Source organism: Corvus cornix, chromosome 6 (genome assembly GCF_000738735.6).
Source record: "Corvus cornix cornix isolate S_Up_H32 chromosome 6, ASM73873v5, whole genome shotgun sequence".
NCBI lineage: Eukaryota > Metazoa > Chordata > Aves > Passeriformes > Corvidae > Corvus > Corvus cornix.
In genome coordinates, this window is record NC_046336.1 from 29190522 (window position 1) to 29209974 (window position 19453).

The following is a 19453-nucleotide window of genomic DNA, read 5'->3' on the forward strand; positions in this document are numbered from 1 at the left end:
ACGAGAGCAGCTCTGTAAGCAAAAGCCATTGCACAGGGCACACAGGGCAGTGCAGAGCCAGCCAAGTCACCCTGTCTTTGCATCTGCCTGGCTCAGGAAGGGCTTCAACATCACACACTGTTCCCCCAGCCATGCCAGGAAAACCCAACACCCACACAGGGGCAGCCTGCAGCTAGAGAGGCAGGAGGTTTCAAGGGCTCTCTCTTCACTGACTTGTTTGGTGTTCAGGTGTTGCAGCTCTTTCCCAATCAGCTTTCCCTGAACTTCTTCTGTTAACCCTCCCCCGTGCTTTTTCTTGCTTTCTGTTACTGACTTTTCTCCTTGCTATATCCATACCAAAAAAGGACAGCAGAGATGACATTGCTGACACATTTTCCCTTTTTAATCAGGCTACTTTGTTGAAAGCCCTATGATTAAGCTCTCTGCAGCAGGTTCAACCTACTGAACTGTGGCTATGTGCCCCCAGTACCACCAGACTGTGGGTGACTTCCTTAGAGACACTCACCTGTGGGCTTCAGTGAGCACCTCTCCAGCCTTGATATAGAGACTATGAACTTGCATAACCAAGGCAGCACTTCCTTTCATGGTTTCAACAATCACATTTATTCCTTGGTTTAAAAGGTTTTGGTTCAACAGTTTTATAAACAGACTTCACAAAATGTGCAATATTTATAAACATGGTTCTTAGTCGCAGTGGTAGTAAGAATCTTTACTTTCATCATAATGTTCTCTTCAGTTATGCAACACAAGGATGATTTTGTTTCCCCTCTTCTCCCTCCCACAATTGGCACTTAATTGTAAATTGGAGAAACTTTAAAAAAAACAAAAAAAGTTAATCTAAGCATGATGTTAAAAGCACCTTGCCACAGTATTATATTTTAATAAGGCAAATTCTTGTTTTGTAAAGCCTAATTGTGTAACTTGGAGACCTATAGAAGGTGGCAGAAATGCCTGCCTTCTCTTATAAGGAGCAGGCTTCAAAGTGTTCACCCCTCCATATGAACCCACCTTAAAAAAAAAAGCACAGCTGATAGTACAGCAGAACATCCCATTTACAGGGTGAAAGGAAATTACAGTAGACAAAGGCTGAAAACATGGTGCATAGTAGACAAAATAAGACTTTTAAAAAATAGCATTTAATAAAAGAAGAAAAAGGAACTGAAAAACAAGCAACAATGGAATTTTTCTAGTGGAAAGAGGATTTGTGGGCTTCATAAATAAGTGGAAAATTACTAAAATACTTTGCTATATAATATAAAAAGGCGCAGAGTGTTTTCCAGTTGTCACCTAAGCATTAGATGCAACTTTGTAGGAGTAAGTATTTGGAGGCAGCTTGGAGCCCTGATTGGTGCAGGCATTCCAGCAGGGCAGTGCTGCCAACAGCAGGAGAAATCCACCCAGCAGGACACAAAAGCCACTGAAGTAGAAAGCAGTGTCGTACTCCTGCGTCCAGTCGTAAAACCAGCCTGAGGGTGGGGACAAGAGAGAAGCCCATCAGTGAAATGTAACACAGCACTGGTAACTTAGAGAAACATCATATAAATTAAAATTTAAATCCCCAAACAACTAAATAAAATGAAATAAAATAGGCCAAACCTATAATACAATTTCACCTCTTGGACATGAAATGTGTTTTTCCTCAAAGCCAAGTTATGAACAAAATCAGCCTAACAGACTTTATTTTTTGTTGCAGATTTTGATTTCATCTTTCCATTATTATTAGACATGCAAAAGAATTCTGTCTGGTTGTGACAAGCTCACATTCAGTTTATACTGTCCACCTTGACCTTACCTACAATTGGTGGTCCGAGGCTATTCCCAAGTCCAGCGAAGAACATCAATATCCCATAGGCATGAGTCAGTTTCTCAATCCCCACCGTCTTTGTTGTTACATATGGAAAAATTGACCAGTTCCCAGTTAGAAAACCCAAAATCCCAGAAAGCATCGCTAAGGTAAGGTAACTTTTGGCAAATGGAATTGCAAACAAGGCCACTCCTGTCATTAATAAGGTAGTTACATAGAGATATAAAGTGTTAACCCACTTAAAATCTGCCAGTATTCCTAAAATAAGTTTGCCAACAGTCGTCATAATGCCAATAATGGAAATAAGGGGCATAAAATAGTCATCTTCACTGATGTTTGCACTTCTTGCTACATCTTCCATGAGCAGAGAAGGAGGAAATCCACCTATATCAAAGAGCAAGATGGCAACAAAGAGAGCTGAAAATACTTTGTTCTTGAAAAGAACCATGGTCTCCTTCCAGTAGGTCAAATAGAGCTGCCACTTCCTTTTGGCGAGTTGCTTGCAGAAGTTTGTCTGTTCCACAACTTTCTTTTTGTAAGTGTCTTTCTCATTTACGTTTATTGAGCTCAATACATTCTTACTCAAAATGCTCTCCTGTTTGCAATCAGGCACATTGTTCACACATTTTTCATCAATATAGCCCTTTTCAAGGATGCTAATGTTTTCTTCAACAGTCTTTTCCTTTTCATGGTAAACAAAATATTGGTCTGGGACTTTGTCTACACACATTTTCTCTGGTGGAGGAGAACTGGATGATTCCAAAGGTCTCATTAGGCTGCCACATGCTAATATATTTAGAGACAGGGCACCGACTATTAGCAGGCACCCATCCAGTCCATACAGCTCGATGAGCTCTCTTTGCAGCGCTGCATATATAAAGAGTCCAACACTTGATCCTATAAAAGAAAAATAAGTTTGGTTTAAACTGAAGAACCAAGACCATTCTTCAGCTCTAACAAAATTCCACAATTCAGCAGCTATGAATTCAGTCACAGGAATGGTCATTTGTGCTCCTCTCTCCCCAGTTTCATGAACTGCTAAGTCATCGTCCCTCCTGAAGTTACAGTTTCTTTATTGAGTAGCCACAAAATTTTAAAAAATCTCAAAATATCTGAACAATTTGTGACAAATAACACTAGCAGACACTTTAGAAACAAGTAGAACCTGTACTATATCCGATGAAAAACATCAGAGAACTATTAAGCCACCCTTCTGCCCTGCACTCACATACATATATCCATCCCTTCAGGTACCATTTTCAGTTATCACAGTTTGAATTTCAGACTCCAGCATTTTCCTCTTTCTCCTCTTCGCTGCCACCTTCCTTCTCTCAAGCAGGAACAGACCAGGGGTTCACCAGGACCCCTCCTAGAAGCAGTCCTTGACTGCCTGGTGTTTAAGGAATGGGGTTTGCCTGGTGGGAGTTTACTCCAAAGGCATTTCTGAAGCTCTACAGGACTAAAAATGCATTTGAGAAATTTGGCCATTCAGAAGGAAACACTGAAGAGTAAGAAATTACTATGAACACAAGCATTTAATGCAATGCCAGTAATTTAAAGAAAAGGCTCTTGGCTGAAGTGAGCACAGATCCATTGTAATTAGTGGATGTCCTCTCACAAACACAGTGCATTGCTTTTCAAGTCAATTTAATGACAAACTTTAAAATTATTTCCTGAAGACTGTCTCTAGGTTATATATAAGCCATTTATATACTTCGGTGCTAAACACAGGAAAAATCAATTACAAAATTCATGCTTGTTTTCTCTTCCAGGTACTAAAATTAAGTACAGTTTATTAAGGTCAGGCTTTAAGGCAAGCTACCTGGAATCCAAACAAAAGCCACTGAAAATGATCCCAAGAAACATTTCTGCAGAAGCTCCCCTTTACTCAGCTTGTGAGGATGTGGTATCAGTATCTCACAACACTGATTATACTGACCCTGTCTCTCCTCACTGACAGCCACTTGAGAAAACAGGTCCGAGCAGACACTCCATGGCACACAGGAAGCAAGGCATGGGACAACAGCCATCTGTAACCATTCCTACCATTCCTACTTGGGCCATTAAAAAGTGTAAAAGTACAGCTAATGTCAGGTAGTGGTGATGCAGCATTTATAACCTGCATCTCCAATCTCTTTCTCACCTCTGATCCCGGGTAAGAACAAAGAGAAAAAGAGGACTCTGTGGAATGTTTCCTCTCATTATCCATGGCATGCAGCCCAAGCTACATGAGTCTGCTTTCACTTCAGTGAATATCCTTTCCTCATCTATATTGATGACCCATAGCATACACCTGCAAGTGTAGTGACTATTTTATCTGAAGCCTGAGTTTTTCTCTTCATTGCTACTGACATTTTGATTTAAGAATGTAATAACTTTCTTAAGTTACTGGGAAGTAATTCAGAAAAACATAATCCCCTGGTTTTTATTGCCAGGGTAATGGTGGCTGTATCAGAGTTGAAAAGCTGGAGAGAATGACAATTAAAAGTCCTACCTGTTGAAATCAGACCAAGTGCAAGGCCTCTGCGTTTGTCAAAATACTGGCACGTGATGGTAACTGTTGCAGTATACAAAAGGCCACATCCAAGACCTGCATAAGAAGAGTTAGATATAAAGCATGCTCCATCCCCTGGGAAATGAATGGCCCTTTGTTATCCCCCAGGTGATGCTGCCTGCACCCTGGGTACTGAGGTACCTTTGAACCCTGGCTCAGTACAGGGTGATCAGCCTCCCTGCCCTGGCTGCTGAGCCTGAGTGCAGCTGGCTGGGTTTGAGGAGCTCCCCAGCACAGTTCTGGGCTCTGTGGGAGGGCTCCAGGGCTCTGAGCCCAGGGCTGGCCCCAGAGCTCAGTGGAGCTGCCTCCCCATGGCTCCACGCCCGGCCAGCACGATGCCAGGGCCCTGCTGGCCAGCGAGGTGCCCAAATTCCTGACACAGTTAATTTGATAAGCCACCCACAGCAGCACAGAGGGGCAGGTCACCACCTGCCAGGACAACAGCATTTTCATGCCTCTAGCACAGCATTTTAGGTTCAATCCAGTAACGTGGAGAACAACGTTGCTCCCTAATGATCTCTAATTTATCAAATTAGAATGAGCATGTGACAAAATTCCAGAAGAGAGATTTATTATTCCTTTAAGATTGGCATTTCATGCCAGCAGAAGACCTGCTCGATTCCAGCCCTTAGGTAAAACCTCAGCTTCTCCATCTTTAACAATTGTGTCAACAGAGGACAAACTGTTTTCAATCCCTCATGAACATTTACATTTTTTTTATCTTTTACTACATGGCAACAGCCTGCCCGTGCAACACCCCTCCCTCCCTGCCCAAAAGTAAAGTATTCCTTGATAAATCAAGTCCCAGACTACCACTGCCTCTGTGAATCAGTTTCCCATTTCATATTCATAAACCAAGACTCAAAATAATCAAGACTAAGTCTCAATATGAAAGGAAGCTGTTTCTTACCAACAACTATTCCATATGAAACATAAAGAAAGTATATGTTAGGTGCAAAACTGCTCATCATGAGACCTCCAGCCACCATAAAGCCACTGAAGATAGCTACTGGTCTTGCTCCAAAAGATGATACACATATACTGCAGACAGGACCTAGAAGCAAAAAAAAAGGAAAAACATTCCTAATAAACACCAGCACCAGGAAAACTTCTTAAAAAATATCTGTCTTTGGAAATGTTTCTTGTGGTAACGATTTAAATGTATAATTATATTAAATGCCCATTCAGAGTACTCTTTTTCACAGAGTTCTCTAAAACGGTTTTAAAAACATTCAAGGTCAGGCTTGTAAAATTTTTGCTCAAGGAGAAACTGAACATCGAGGCCATGAAAGGGTCCTCGGGCTGGGAGGGAAAGAGCAAGTGAAACATAGGAAGATACAAAAGATACTGGACTGTAACACTGTCACCACACAGCTAAAGTGCACAAAGGTTCTGGAAACGATCTTCATCTTGAGTCATGAAACCAAGACAGACCATCAGCCAGGCCTTGAACAAGTAGGTGTTTTCTGATGGAGCACAAAAACTGTGTTTCAGAAAGGCAGTACCTTGGTGTGCAATTTACAAAACTGAAATGGAGAAATAGTAACTTGGGATCATAGTCATGGTAAGAATGCCACCTGGTGCTTACACAGAGGGAATATCTGCTGGTATACCAGACAAACACCATTCTTCCCTGATTTTCAAGGGAATTAAATACCCACAAATAACTCTTTACTACCTATCTCAGTTTCTCCTGTAAAACTACAGAAAATAAAAGTCACTTACTGAGAAAAGCCAAGCAACATTCAAGTTCAGGAGGGGTTATTCCCCAATATTTCTCGGTTCTTAGTTCTCCTAGTTCTTCAAAACAAGAACAAAGTGGGGCAGAATTCATACTCTCCTCTACTCAGCCAGTTCTCTCTACACAGAAATTGTAGAACAATCACTTATTTTCAGTTGTGTGACCTGGAATACACCTTTTAGTCTTAAGTAGCATGCCAGCTTGGTGCCCTGCATAAGTAATCAACCAGGAAGGGACTTGGTTTGCAGAGACAATTTATCTGAAACCCAGCAGAGTTCCAAACATTCATACATAAACTTAGATATTAGCCCCATTCCTACACTCAGCAACTCTGAGATTAGAAGTTAGATACACCGATGAATGCCATTATTTAGTACAAACACACCAAACCACCTCACCGCACTTGCATCTCATTTGAAGTGATACACATACTACCATGGTCAGTTCAATCTGCAAAAGCAGTAATTTTGGAGTCTGCCACTTGTCAAGGTTAGTGCTCCCTGACTCACGTAACTGAGATTCCCAGCAGAAGGGAGGTGAGCCCAGAAAGGTGATAGGAGGTCAGCAGTTGGAGCCTGGGGATGGTGCTTGCCTAGGTTTGCAGACAGGAGCGAGCAGCTGGGAATGCAGGCAAGGGTTTCCTGTGGTTGCCGGCCATGGGACAAGCAGTTCTGGCAGGCAGGAGCAGAGATACGTCAGCAGGTGAAACCATCCTCAAAGACAGGGCAGGTCAGAATTTTGCCCCACATTAGAACTATCTGCCCAGGGAATGGAAAGGGGGGTAAGTCTGACCTGGGGCTTATCCAGGCAAAGAGTCAGAGTTACAGAGGAATCAAGAACATATTCCAGGAAAGGAAGGTTTAATTGGATTTTGGAAGCAATGAAAAGGGAAGATCTAAGCACTTGCTGCTTCTCAAGAGTCAGCATGCTGTGGGAATGAAAGCTGGCCAGTGTAACCTGGGCAGAGTAACACGCTGAGAACAAAAGCTGAGAGCATTAGATTGTTGCTGATTCTCAGAATTAATTGCTAGAACTGGCAAATTAAGATTGGTATGTTTCCTAAAACCACGGGATTTGAAAATAAATAAAGGATTGACTCTGTATTACATGAAGAATTCTTCTACACTAAAAGAACAGAAGGTAGTGTTAATATAATTCAATTAAGCAGAGGAATTTGCACTCTTTCTATTCTTTATTTCTGACCCACTACTTTGCTAAAACAAACAGCATTTCCCTTCAGCCTGCTCTCTGTACTTTGACACAGCTACTTTCAGAAGGTCTCTGTCCAGTCTGGAGTGATGGTGCTGGTACAGATGTCACTGACCCCTGCTAGAGCATCCAAGGTGAAACTGGACCGTCTGACCCCAAGCCAGAACAAGAGAGAGACAGAGTTGAAAGATGTGTCTTCATAACCTGACAAGGACATCTCCACTGGAACATGATCAAAACCATCCCTGACAGGGTCCAAGGAGATGCTCTTTCAGCTTCTCCCATTTACAAAATCTAATCCCAAAGGAGAACGAAGAGTACAAAGAGTTCTTTTTGCTCTAACATGGAAAACAACCGGCACAAAACTGAAGAACCTGCTCCAGTTAGCTCAGTATCAATTTGCCATCTCACACAGCAAGAGATCTGGCAGCTCAGCAACAGCCCTGTTTATAAGAAGCAGTGCCAATATAAGTATTAAAATAGTTATTATAGGTCTCTGGGTTGAGAAGAAAAACAGCTCCCTCTTCCCCTTCACACTAGGCACAACTTTCACACTCATCACACTGCTAGAAAATTAGTCACAAAAGACAGTCCCCATGACAGCCAGCATCTTTGTCCTTTCCTGCCTCCTCGCACTGCTTCCCTTTCTCTGTTTCCCATAACACTGGCTTTTTTTTTTCCCACCCAGCACAGCACCTTCAGTTATTACCATGGTACTTGCACAGGAGTTGACTGTACACCAACTTGTTATTCTTTACAAAAATTTGAAGCACAATGGGTTCAAGGCACTAAATTCTACTAAAAATCCAACTTTCACAGAGTGGGAGTCAGACCTGCCCTGTGGATTTTGCTCGAAGTGGGCATTCTGAGGAATGCAGGAGTCTGCATCCAGCCACACAGGAAACAGCCCTTCAGGCAGCATAAGGGTTTTCATTAGCTGACTCTCACCATAATATGAGCAACATAAAAAAAATCACAGTGGCAACCCTCAATAGTAAGCACGAAAAATAGCTTAAGAAACAGCATTTTTGTTCCGTTTGCCAGCAGCTCCAGGGGTTAGCACTGGAACTAGTACAATATTTGATGACATTGATAAATATTTACTTCTTTTACAAATAAAATCCCTAGGGCTTTTTCCTTTCCAAATGATGTCTCTTAAAACTAGACCAAACTCTACCAAAAAAAGATACCAGCTCAGTTTATAGGAATGACAGCTAACTCTAGGAAGAAAGACTGAGCACAGGAGCAGACACTGCTCTTATGCACACGACCTGTCACAGCTCACAGTCAGCAACACAATTATCAGGGCAGCAGTCAACAGGATCCCCAGACAAAATGGGAAGCAACAGCAGAAGGAAGATTGGTTTTCACAGCAGATCTTCATACAGAGAGACCAAAGAGGAAGAACACCTAGAAGGGATCATTTGTACATTGGTATTTTTATTAAGATTATTTTGAATTAAATACTTTACCCTCAGTGAGACCTGGATGTGACAGAGAGTCCTTGAGACATGAAAACAAACCACCTGCTGCTCACTCAGGAACTTTATTAAACTTAGTGCAATTTGCTGACCTCCTGACAAGTACAAAGTTGTTTTGTTTCATGGACATCAAGAACTAGCACTTTCTTCCTCAATATTTTCACACAAAGTCGAAACAATTCTGCAAAACAACACTCCCTCCTTCCACTCACTCATCTCAAGGGTCCTCCCTCCTTCACCTCACACACACACAAAACCTTTTGCTAAACAAGCAATATTGGACAACTGAATTCTTTTTCTTATCACCTGCATTAATCTGACCCACCCTACCTGGGTATCTGTCCGAGCCTGTTGAAACTGTAGAGTAGAAAAAATGGTCATGGACTGGCATGTAAAATCCACTGGACAGAACACAAGAATATTTTTTGCATATTAAGCGCATTTCTAAAAGCTGGTTATAATAAATAGAATATTCTCCAAATGCCTGTACTTTGGATACGAATATAGATCGGAAAAAAAGCTTTTTATACTGGGCAGCAACCCACTCCCAGCTGATTGGAAAGACAGTTTCCTTCTAAAAAAACTTGTTATATGAACTGGGCTTTTTTCAGAGGAATCTTGGGGACACCCTCTCCCCTACGCACAAGCTATTTACAGCTTCCGTACTGTACAGTGGAAGCTATGTATGTGTGAGGGTTTTGTCCAAAAATATGTAGATGCTGCAAAGGCAGTTATAGAGAAGTAAAATTGTTGCTTGCAAACACAAAATTAAGCTTTTTAAACATCTAGCACTGAATGCCTCAGACCAGCAGAAACACCTCATCAAATTATCAAGGCATGCCTTTCAAGAGAGGATCCTCCCTTTGTTCTTTCTCCATTAATGAGGGGAAGTAGGAATGGAGACATTGCTGGTGTCTCCTCCTGTGCCAAGGACTGTGAAGTCAACTCTTACTATAAACAGCTGTGGTGCCTATTACAGGCGCCAAGGTCTTTGTTTTGCTTTTAACAAGTGTAACATGGATCAAATTTAATTTCAGGCTCCAAATGGATGCAAAATTAAGAACACTTGGTGCAGAAGAAACACATGATGTTCAAGAATATACATAAATATCCTCCTCCGGCCTGTTTTAGTAAGGGAAACCTACTAAGCTTTTCCAATTTCTTCCTGTGCAACAAGCCCTGGAGCCATATGCCACATCTGCCATAGCCTGATTGATGTTGTAACACCTAATTCTGCAGAGAAGCTCTCACCTCTACCCTCTACAATAACACTGATGCTTGTCTTTCACTGTTGTAGGCACATTTCTTCCAATGCTCTGCAAGGTTTCATCACAGAAAGCCATAACCCAAGTCACCCTACAAGGAAGAGCTCAGCCAGGTCCCTGCGCTGCTCCATTCTCCAGCTGACGACGCGAACAGTCCGGCTCAGGCTGGACACTGGCCTTAGCAACACCGTCTGTGCTGCGAGCAAAAGGACAGAAATCGAACACCAGGTGCTCAGGAAATGAATCCAAATAAACAAGGTGCTGGACTGGGTTTCTATGTCTCCAGTCTAAGTTTAGCTCTCACATAAGTCAGAAGTAAACAATTCAGAAAGTATACCAATGCAGCAAACATGAAAGTGCTCACCAGCATCAGCTGCTTAAAAAAATGTTTCAGACTACATGTACAGAAGGAAGGGGAGAAGACACAGAACCTTTTTCTGTGCCACATGCCATACACGTTTTCTTGTGTTTGGTGAAATTACAGTACTAATACAGCAGAGTCACTGGCCCTAACTTTTTCTGCTGCAGAAGCTGGTGAAAATGATTGCCAGTGCTATCAAAGAGAAAAGCCTTCCCAAGAAAATGGACACGGACTTATTTCCTGTCTGTAGCTGCTTATCTACCATTAACTGCCATACTGGCATCCAGTACCCATCCAGACTGGCATCTACAGCTTCACAAAGGTGATGTTAAGTTGATGAGAGCTCACAGAAGAGTCTAAATGGCTCTTCAGTAGAGCCTTAAATAAAAGTGTGGGAGTCTCTTGCACCATGACAAAAAGACTGTATCAAGTTACAGGCTTTAAAGAATATTTAGAAGTAATTTGATTAAATGCACTAGACATCCATCACACTAATCAAGGGGCACTTCGAAACCTACCACTTAAAGATAACATTATTCATCAGCTAAAAACTAAAACTAAACAACTTGTATCATAAGATTGCATACTTTCAAGGAGGAAATTTAGTAGATTTATCATTATCCACCTTGATAAACAGCGGGATCTTTCATTTCAGGTGGAGCTGGAAACATAGAATTTGTTTTCAGCCAACTCTGATAACATCAATGTAATTAAAAGACCTTCCCTGTACTTTCCTTTGAACGCATAAAAGGTAGGAATGATTATTAAGCTTCTGAGTGTCAAACTGAAAGAATAAAATCACATGGACAGACACCATTCCTCCTAACCTGTCAAAACTTCATTTAATCATTTTATACCAAAATCAGTTTGATTTTTATTACTTAGTCACAGAAACTTCCATTTGCTGCTGTCATGGTTTAACCCCAGCCACAACCAAGCCCACTCAGCCACTGGCTCACTCCCCCACCAGCAGGAATGGGGAGACTCAGAAGGCTAAAAGCTGGAAAATTCTTGAGTTGAGATAAAGGCAGTTTAATAGGGAAAGCAGAGCGTGTTTTGCATGCAGGCAAAGCAAACCAAGGAGTTCATTCACTGCTTCCCATGGCTGGGAAAGAAGGTGTTCAGACCTCTCCAGGAGAGCAGGGCCCCATCACATGTGATGGTTACTCGTGAAGACAAATGCCGTCACTCAGAAGATCCCCCCTTCCTCCTTCTCCTCCCAGTTTATATACTGAGCATGATGTCACATGGCATGGACCATCCCTTTGGTCAGTTGGGGTCACCTGTCCCAGCTGTGTCTCCTCCTGACTTCCTATGCACCCCCAGACTCCTGGCCAGCATGGCAGCAGGAACAGCAGGAAAGGCCTTGGCTCTGTTAGCCCTGCTCACCAATAACAAAAACATCTCTGCATTATCAACCCTGCATTCAGCACAAATCCAAAACACAGCCGCTGAGAAGAAAATGAACTCTAACCCCAGCCAAAACCAGCACAGCCACAAAGCACGCTGCTAACAATCATTCACAGTAGCAAGACAGAGGGCACTAAGAAATCTGGAAACCAGCACAATGCTGACATAAGGGAAAGGGGGTTGAGGCTCTTAACAGAGCCAGAGACTTCTTATCTCCTACAAGAGGGTGTTCTTCTCTTGCAACTTCTTTCTGCCTAGTTTTTCCTTCAGTAGTCACCTTATTTATCCTTATTTTCCTCCCACTTCACTCTCTCACTCATTTATTTAGGTCTTGATGTACTAACAGCAGGAGTTAATACCCATAATACAGAAAAATAGAAAAGTATGATGGAAGAGCAATGTACAGTCCTTTACTCACACCCTGAGACTGAATGTGTCTTCTTGTGCTTAGTGATCCACCTGCCCTTGCCCATTTCTCTTCCGCCAGTATTTGCTCAGTTCTGGTGCCATACAAAGCAGTGCTCTTTATTCAGGACTGTATTGCTATTGGAACATCAGCTTTCTTTTAAGGAGTTTCCTCAGGATCCTGAGCTGCATTTTGTCCATTAAACCACATTATTGTTTTTGCCTGTAGCAGTTACCCTGCTGACAGGCAATTTTTTCCAGGTTCAGCCAATAGATAATAGTTCCCATGGCAAATCTTTGAAAAACAGAAGTTAATTATATGATCCAGTAAATACCCATTCCTGATATTAAAACAACAACAACCTGGGAAATTTCAAGGTGGGGGTTTATTTCCCTAAAACTCTGCCGTTACTCTCCAAGTCTTATAATAGAAAAGCTTCCAGTAAAGTTGCTTTATTTAAAGCTACTTTTAGCCACAACATTCCAGCCTTCAAAGGGAGTTTTTTCTTAAATAGAGAGTGCAAAGGAGCCCTCACCAGCCCTAACTGGTAGGTTTACTGCTAGAGCTGAAAAATTAGTAACTGGTTTATTAACTGACTTTTTTTCCATAAAGCAATTGAACCATTTCAGACTAACAGTTTGCTCTGATTTTAGGACAATAATGTAAATGTTAGTCTTAAAGTCTCATTTAAAAAAAAAATAAAATTGTGTCAACAAAATTACCATTCAGCTTCCCAGAGTGTGGCTTTATTCAAATACAATTATGTTGAATTTTCTAAAGGGAATATCTTTATTGCTCTTTTATTGCTATATTGCTCTGGTTTATGCATAGTGAAAATATAAATGTAATCTTCTTACCCATCTTGACCTAAAACAAAAATGCAGCACCCTCATTTGCAGCTGTCTCTGATACAATTCCAAGAGCACACAGAGATGAAAGCATCAGTTGGAAATGTTTCAATTTAAGATAGATACTGCTTCTGCACTTACTGGCAAGCAATCCAATTCCATTTGCTAGCGATCCAACCCAAGCAGTCTTGCCTTTCCCTTCTCCAAAAGCATCCAGCCACTCCAAATACAAGACTCCCACCGCCAGCGGTGATCCATAACACAGGAACTGGGTGAAGAAGGAAACGACAACAATCACCCAGCCCCAACCACCATCTGGTGGCTTCCGAAATACCATCTTGTCAGCCGGGTGCAGAGGCAGGGGCAGCACCTGTGCAAACAAAGCCCAAACACAACAGAGCGTTAGAAGCGTGACTGAGCGAGGTCTGTGAACACGAGGGAGCTGTGCAGAGAAGTGCACACTCCGACAGAGGCTGGGTTCAGCCAGCCTTCAAGGAACAGCTGCAGCACAGCAGACAGGCCATGAAAATTAGAACTGCCATACTTCCACCTCTGCTGTGTGACAGAGACAGTGCTCAAAGCGTGGTAAGTTGTACATACACCAGCACTGTATGACGGAGAAACGTTCAATGTGCTGAGTGTTAAACAGGCTTTGTGAAAACCTCAGGCAATAACATCTGAGAGATGCATCACGGTCACCTTCTGTTAAAACCATGAATATCAAAAAAGAAGTAAAAAATCTCTGCTCAGTTCCCACCTCAGCATAGTATCTTGCCACTTATTAGGGTGTTTGCCACCAGATGGTGCACTCTGGGCGGGGCAGACCAAGAGGAAGACTGACATTTTGGGCAGTAGTAACAGTTTAGTACTCTGCTCTGTCAACAAAGTGATGTGTAGAGTGTTGTACCCAAAAATCACTTTGTATATATTAGTGAAGTGAGCTCTAAGACTGGGTACAGGTGTGGCTTATATGCCAAGACATGACAGCAGTAAACATGCACACAAAAATCTGCTATAACCTGTTAGAGTGTCTGCCCTCTGTGCAGCTGGCACACATCAGCCTTCCTCAAATTGGCAATCCCTTCCTGGACTGCAGAAATACCACCTTGCTCCTTTGCATGGCACAATCCATCACCTGTGCACCTATGGCTTTAAATAGCCCACCGCCCTCACACCTTCTCAAGGTGAATGTAGGGATCAATACTTCTAAAATCTAGCAAAGAATTTACAGGTTTTCCAGGCTGCATTGCTTTGGAGTCCCCCTGTGCACACAACCAGCCTGCCCTCCCTCTCTGCAGGGAGCAATCTGCCTGAGTGATTATCACAAAACCCATGCTCTGTTCCTGGCTCTGACACTAACCAGACATAAGATTCTCAACAGTTTTATTTCCTTTATCCTGGAAGATAGAAAGAGATAAGGTCTCACCCTGTTTTCTTCATGAAATATTCTCAAGGACCATCTCCACACTGCAGCTTAAGCATTAAGAGCGCTGCAGTAACAACTCTGCTCTGGGAGTCTCCCAAGAGGCAAAGCAGAAAAATAAATGCATTGCACTGCCTTTTTGACTTATAACCCAGAGGAAATGGAAAAAAAATACTGCTGTATGAAAGCAATGGGGAAAAACAGCAGACAGTAACAGAATTCCCATTCGAGCTCCTCAATTTTCTTGGGCAATTTTAAAGAATTTGCATGGAAAACTTACCAAAAACACTACAGTATAAAATTTTGAGGAATAATTGTATAGAGACATGAAAAAGGCCAGTTGTACCTTACAGATGCACTTAAATGTTACTTTGAGGGTAGATACTCACAGATGATGACAAAAAAGTCCGTCAGCTTCCTATAAATGTACCTTCATGTGACAACTACCTGCAGAAAAAGAACAAAGGAAGTTTTCAGCCAAAGTATCACTGCAGCAGTTAACACAACTCTGAAAAAAATGGTGGCTTCACATGAAATGTCTTCTTTTTAATATCTTCTCAGAGGAACTTCAGAAGCAATCAAGTTATCTCAGTGGAGAAGTACTGATCCCCTGCAATTAATTACCATCTGACAGCAGCCTTGAGCCCTCAAATAACAAAAACATTGCCCGCTAATGTAAAATACATTTTGACGTTCTGGGTCCTTTGGGAGTGATTTACAATTTTAACATACTGACTGTCCTTGAAGATACAACATTCCCAGGCACAAATGTTACAAAGTTATTTGTTTCAGTTACAAATGTAAGCTCTGACTCACTCCAGAGCCTGGTGAGTGTCCCATGATCCCATGAGATGCAAGGGTGGCAGCTGGGATAGACAGAAGTCATTCCCTACCATAAGGTACCAAAGCATTAAAAAGCTGCTTATAGGTTCTTTCCTATAACAATATCCTTTACACGAAAGGGAATCCCCGTATTTCTACATGAAATATTTGAGCTATTTGAATGCAGTCACCAAGAGATCTATGCATCTCTCCAGGAGTTAAGTAATTATCGCTTGGCTTGTTTCGTCCCTGCCTAGAGGAAAAAATAGTGGAAATAAGTAACAGCTTTAAAAGCAGACAATGAGACAAAGCAAGGAAGTTTTCAGAAAAACTCTACAATAAGGAGGTAGACAATGAATAACCCCAACTCATATTTGTTTAAAAAATGAACTTTAGAAAACAAACACATTTTAGCTGTTATATTGATTTCCATTATATTGATGCCCTAAAATTTGGCACAAAGACAACTGACTTTAGCTCTGCTATTCTAAACACTTGATGGGAAGGAAGCAAGGACAGGGCAGGAGATGATAAAAGATTTTGTAGTCTTAGGTCATGTAGTCCTTTCTTATAGAAAGATTAAAAACCTCTGGATTAGTTTGGCACCTGATGCAATGCTGCACAGCATAACTGAATTTAACCAACTGCTCCCAATTTACAGGAGCAGAAGTGCAACCTTCTATATCCTGACAACTCCTACTTTGCATCACACATCTCTTTCACATCTTTCAGCTAAATAACAAAATTTTAGGCATCAAAACCATCTCTATTTTCTAAATGTGCCAAGCCATTTACAGTCTGCAAGTGTCAAGTGAAAAGTAAAAAACACCATCATTTTCCCCCCAGAAATCATCCTCAGAGGAATAACAGATCTATAAAATCCCAGGGGCTGTTTTTAATGACCTGGCTTCCCTTCCCTTTTTTTGCGGGTTATTCCTTCACCCCACACTGCTGTGTGCCTGATACCTAAACTGAGGTGTATTTTCTAACTCCCCTGAAGGCACAAGGCCGTAGAGAGCAGGGAGCTGGCAGACCTGCACGAGGAGCCTGTTCCCCAGAGCCCTCTGCTATGATAGTTAAAGATGTCCTGGACAACAAAGCCACTGCTGGGACCATATCAATCCACTTTCTATTGGCACAGTATTTAATGCTTCCCTGAAGGTGGCAAGTTATACTGTACTAGCTTGGTAGCAGGGAAAAAGAACTGACAGTGAGAATTAAACCTTCACTTGCATTGACATCAAATCTCTGCATCAACTTGGGAGGGATCCAAAGTGCCTTTTACTGTTTTCTGTCTGTACAGAAGGAGGACACAAACTGTACAGATAACTGTGGACACCAAAAATAAAGAAGCAGAAGCCCACACAGAGGGGAGTGATCAATAGTTTTGTTTTTTTCTCAGAACCAACCAGGAAGAGTTGTGTGATCCTGGTAACAGACAAACCATCATTTAAGATTCAGGTGGGAACAGTTTCACAAACCTTACTGTTCACTAAACCTAGGGATATTGTTTCAGGCTCTAGGAAACCAAATTACATAAAAATACTGAAATAGAGACATGAAGCACAAAGAATTGAACACCAACTTGAAATTTGGTCAGAAAAAGCTTTTCAGTGAGTTGTACTCACTGCGAATAAGAATCAGAGAAAGAGAGCTGCTTGATGAACGCCTTTACCAACCACAACAAAAAGAAACCCTAGAGAACAAACTGAACAACAGTTTCAATGTGGAAAGAGAGAAGTGTCTGGCTGCAACTATTTGCTTTGCTCTGAGCAGCAGTATCACAATACTGAACTCCCTTCCTATAAATCTTAGAATTTGGCTTAAAGATGACAGATGAGCACAAAAAAAGGACATGAGTACCACTGGAACATTAGCCCTCAGCACAGCAACTTGTATGAATCTGTGGCAAAGGGAATCTTGAGAAAGACAGTAGCAACGATTGTTTCCAGTTTGTTCTGTGCCCAGCCGGAGCCTGGGCAAGTGTGTTGCTTTCTGCGAGCAGCACATGGCTGCAAAGAAAGCCGATGTCAGCAGAAACACTGCGTGATTAACACTGGGCTAGTCAAGTTTTGCAAGGCACTGCTAGAGCTCAAGACAGTACCAGCCAGAAAAGTAACATCCCTCATTTTAAGCTGAACCAGATTTCTTCTAACATGCTGTTTATTTTTCAGACAAGTTCTTGCAATTACGATCTGAAATTTCTGCTACCCTTAGCTTGCAAGGAACACCTTGAGCATGAGAGTGGTGCATTATAGTTGCTTTTAACATACTCATCATATCCAAATACCTGCATATGTACTGATGTGACAGTGTAAGCATTGCATTAAAATCACTGCAAATGCATCTGTACTTCCATGGCATCAGACTTTAACTGATGTTCTAACTGCAGTAGCTTCCTGTGTGACACTGAACATATCTATTTCACTTCTACTTCTCAGTATTCTTGTCTGCCTATTTCTCACACTTCTCTACTTGCCCTTCTGTAAGGTAAGCAAGAGGCTTGTCGATATCAATGTTTCCTTCTATTTCTGCCGGATGACAGAAGTAGTGTGAAATTTAAAACAAAACAAAACACCAGAACAAAACTTACCAACAATATGATAATGTTCTTCTATTGTGCAAAATTAGTTTATATTAAGAGGCATCAGTGGGGCAGCACATAAACCAGCCAGCTTTGTACAAATCTGTCAGCTCAGCAGAACCAGTCCTACCTGTTTCCAGAGCCTCACTGCTCCGGACGGGATGGAAACCCCCCCGCAAGTATAACTGCCTGTCGGACACTAGCACACATCCGTGCAGGCAGATGTGAGCCGGCGCTGCTAGAAACCACCAGCCAACACGATTTACCAGGTATGTCCTCTGCAATACCAGAGCACCATGTGCGTCGCGTTACGCATCACGACCTGCGAGGGGTCCCTTCGGCATCTGCTCCCTCCGGCATCTGCTCCCTCAGTCCGTCCGTGCTCCTTGGCCAGAGTCTCCGTGGGGATGGATGGCCTCTTATAGCCCCTGGCTCGCCTGGCCTCTCCCCACGCCCTCGGGGGCCAGCCCACAGCCCTGCTCCGCAGCCCCGCGTTACACATTGACGCCTTCCATCTCCAGGCCGGTTTCGACGGGAAGCGCTCATCCGCGCAGTGACGCGCACCAAGAGGTGACTGAAGGTCGCCCTCGCCGTCCCTATGCCACACACGGCGAGACAGGGTCGAGCCACAGAGCCCCGCTCCGGGGAAGCCGCCGGGGTGCCACGAGGCGCCCGCAATGGGTACACGCTGAGGCCGGTGAGCTCCCGCAATGGGCACGCACCGATGGCGACGGGCGCCCGCTGCCATGTGCCCGTGGCAGGTGCTTGATGTCGCACACCGCCTAGCGCCCTCCGGATGCCAACAGGGCACACCAGGAGGCACCACAGCCGACACCGAGCGGTGGCCGTCGTCGGGCACAGCAAGAGATGCGGCCGCTCCGGGCCGGTGGCACGATCCGCTCCCGCTCCTTTTCCCGAAGCCTCTCCCCGGACACCGCGCAGAGTCTTCCCGGGCCCCCGGCCCGGCCCTGCCACCCCCAGCCCCAGCCCCCGGGACAGCTCCCGCCGCAGACCGCGGCCGGGCCGAGCAGAACCGGGGGGGCAGCGGCCCCTGCGGGGGCTCCGTCCGGCCGCCCCCCGCGGCCCCGGCCCCCGCTCCCCTCACCCCCTCCCCTCACCCGCGCCCCCCGCCCCCGAAGCGCGGGTCCCCCGAGGGCCCCGGCCCCGTTACCTGCGGGCGGGCGGCCCGTGGGGCGGGGGCCCGGAGCCGCCCCCGGGGAGCCGGGGCAGCCCCGCATCGCGGCGCGGCGGGCGGGCCGCGGCCGGCACGAACCGGTTGTAACTCGGGCGGGGGAGGAGCTGCCGGGGGCCGCCACCGCCTCCGCCCGCAGCCCCGGCGCGGGGGGGCCGCCCCGACCCCCGCCCCTCCGGGCAGGCGGGGCCGCCGCTGGGCTCTGACTCACCTCTGCCGCGGACCCCTGCGCTGCCCTGCTCCGGGGGCAGACCCCCGCCCCGCCGCCTCCCCCTGCCCGGCTCTCCCCGGGGACAGCCGGACACGCGTCCCCGGCCGAGGGTCGTCCCCAGCCTGGGGCCGGGCGGCCGCAG

The 19453-nt window shown here is 44.2% G+C and overlaps 1 protein-coding gene across 3 annotated transcripts; it reads right to left on the bottom strand.

Moving 5' to 3' along the window:
- Nucleotides 1-579: 579 nt before the first annotated feature.
- Nucleotides 580-19131, bottom strand: SLC16A9 (solute carrier family 16 member 9). 3 transcript variants are annotated; one of them, XM_039554063.1, is made up of 7 exons: nucleotides 19080-19131; nucleotides 14892-14949; nucleotides 13221-13449; nucleotides 5269-5412; nucleotides 4299-4394; nucleotides 1793-2701; nucleotides 580-1466 (listed from the first exon to the last, which is right to left on the bottom strand). In XM_039554063.1, exons 3-7 carry the CDS (start codon nucleotides 13414-13416, stop codon nucleotides 1288-1290), a joined length of 1524 nt encoding a protein of 507 aa, XP_039409997.1. In that variant the 5' UTR covers nucleotides 13417-13449; nucleotides 14892-14949; nucleotides 19080-19131; the 3' UTR covers nucleotides 580-1287. The 3 variants fall into 3 exon arrangements, with proteins under 3 accessions (XP_039409997.1, XP_010399118.1, XP_010399116.1); XM_010400816.2 differs by lacking the exon at nucleotides 19080-19131 and adding an exon at nucleotides 18231-18862; XM_010400814.2 differs by lacking the exon at nucleotides 19080-19131 and adding an exon at nucleotides 18175-18862.
- Nucleotides 19132-19453: the final 322 nt, after the last annotated feature.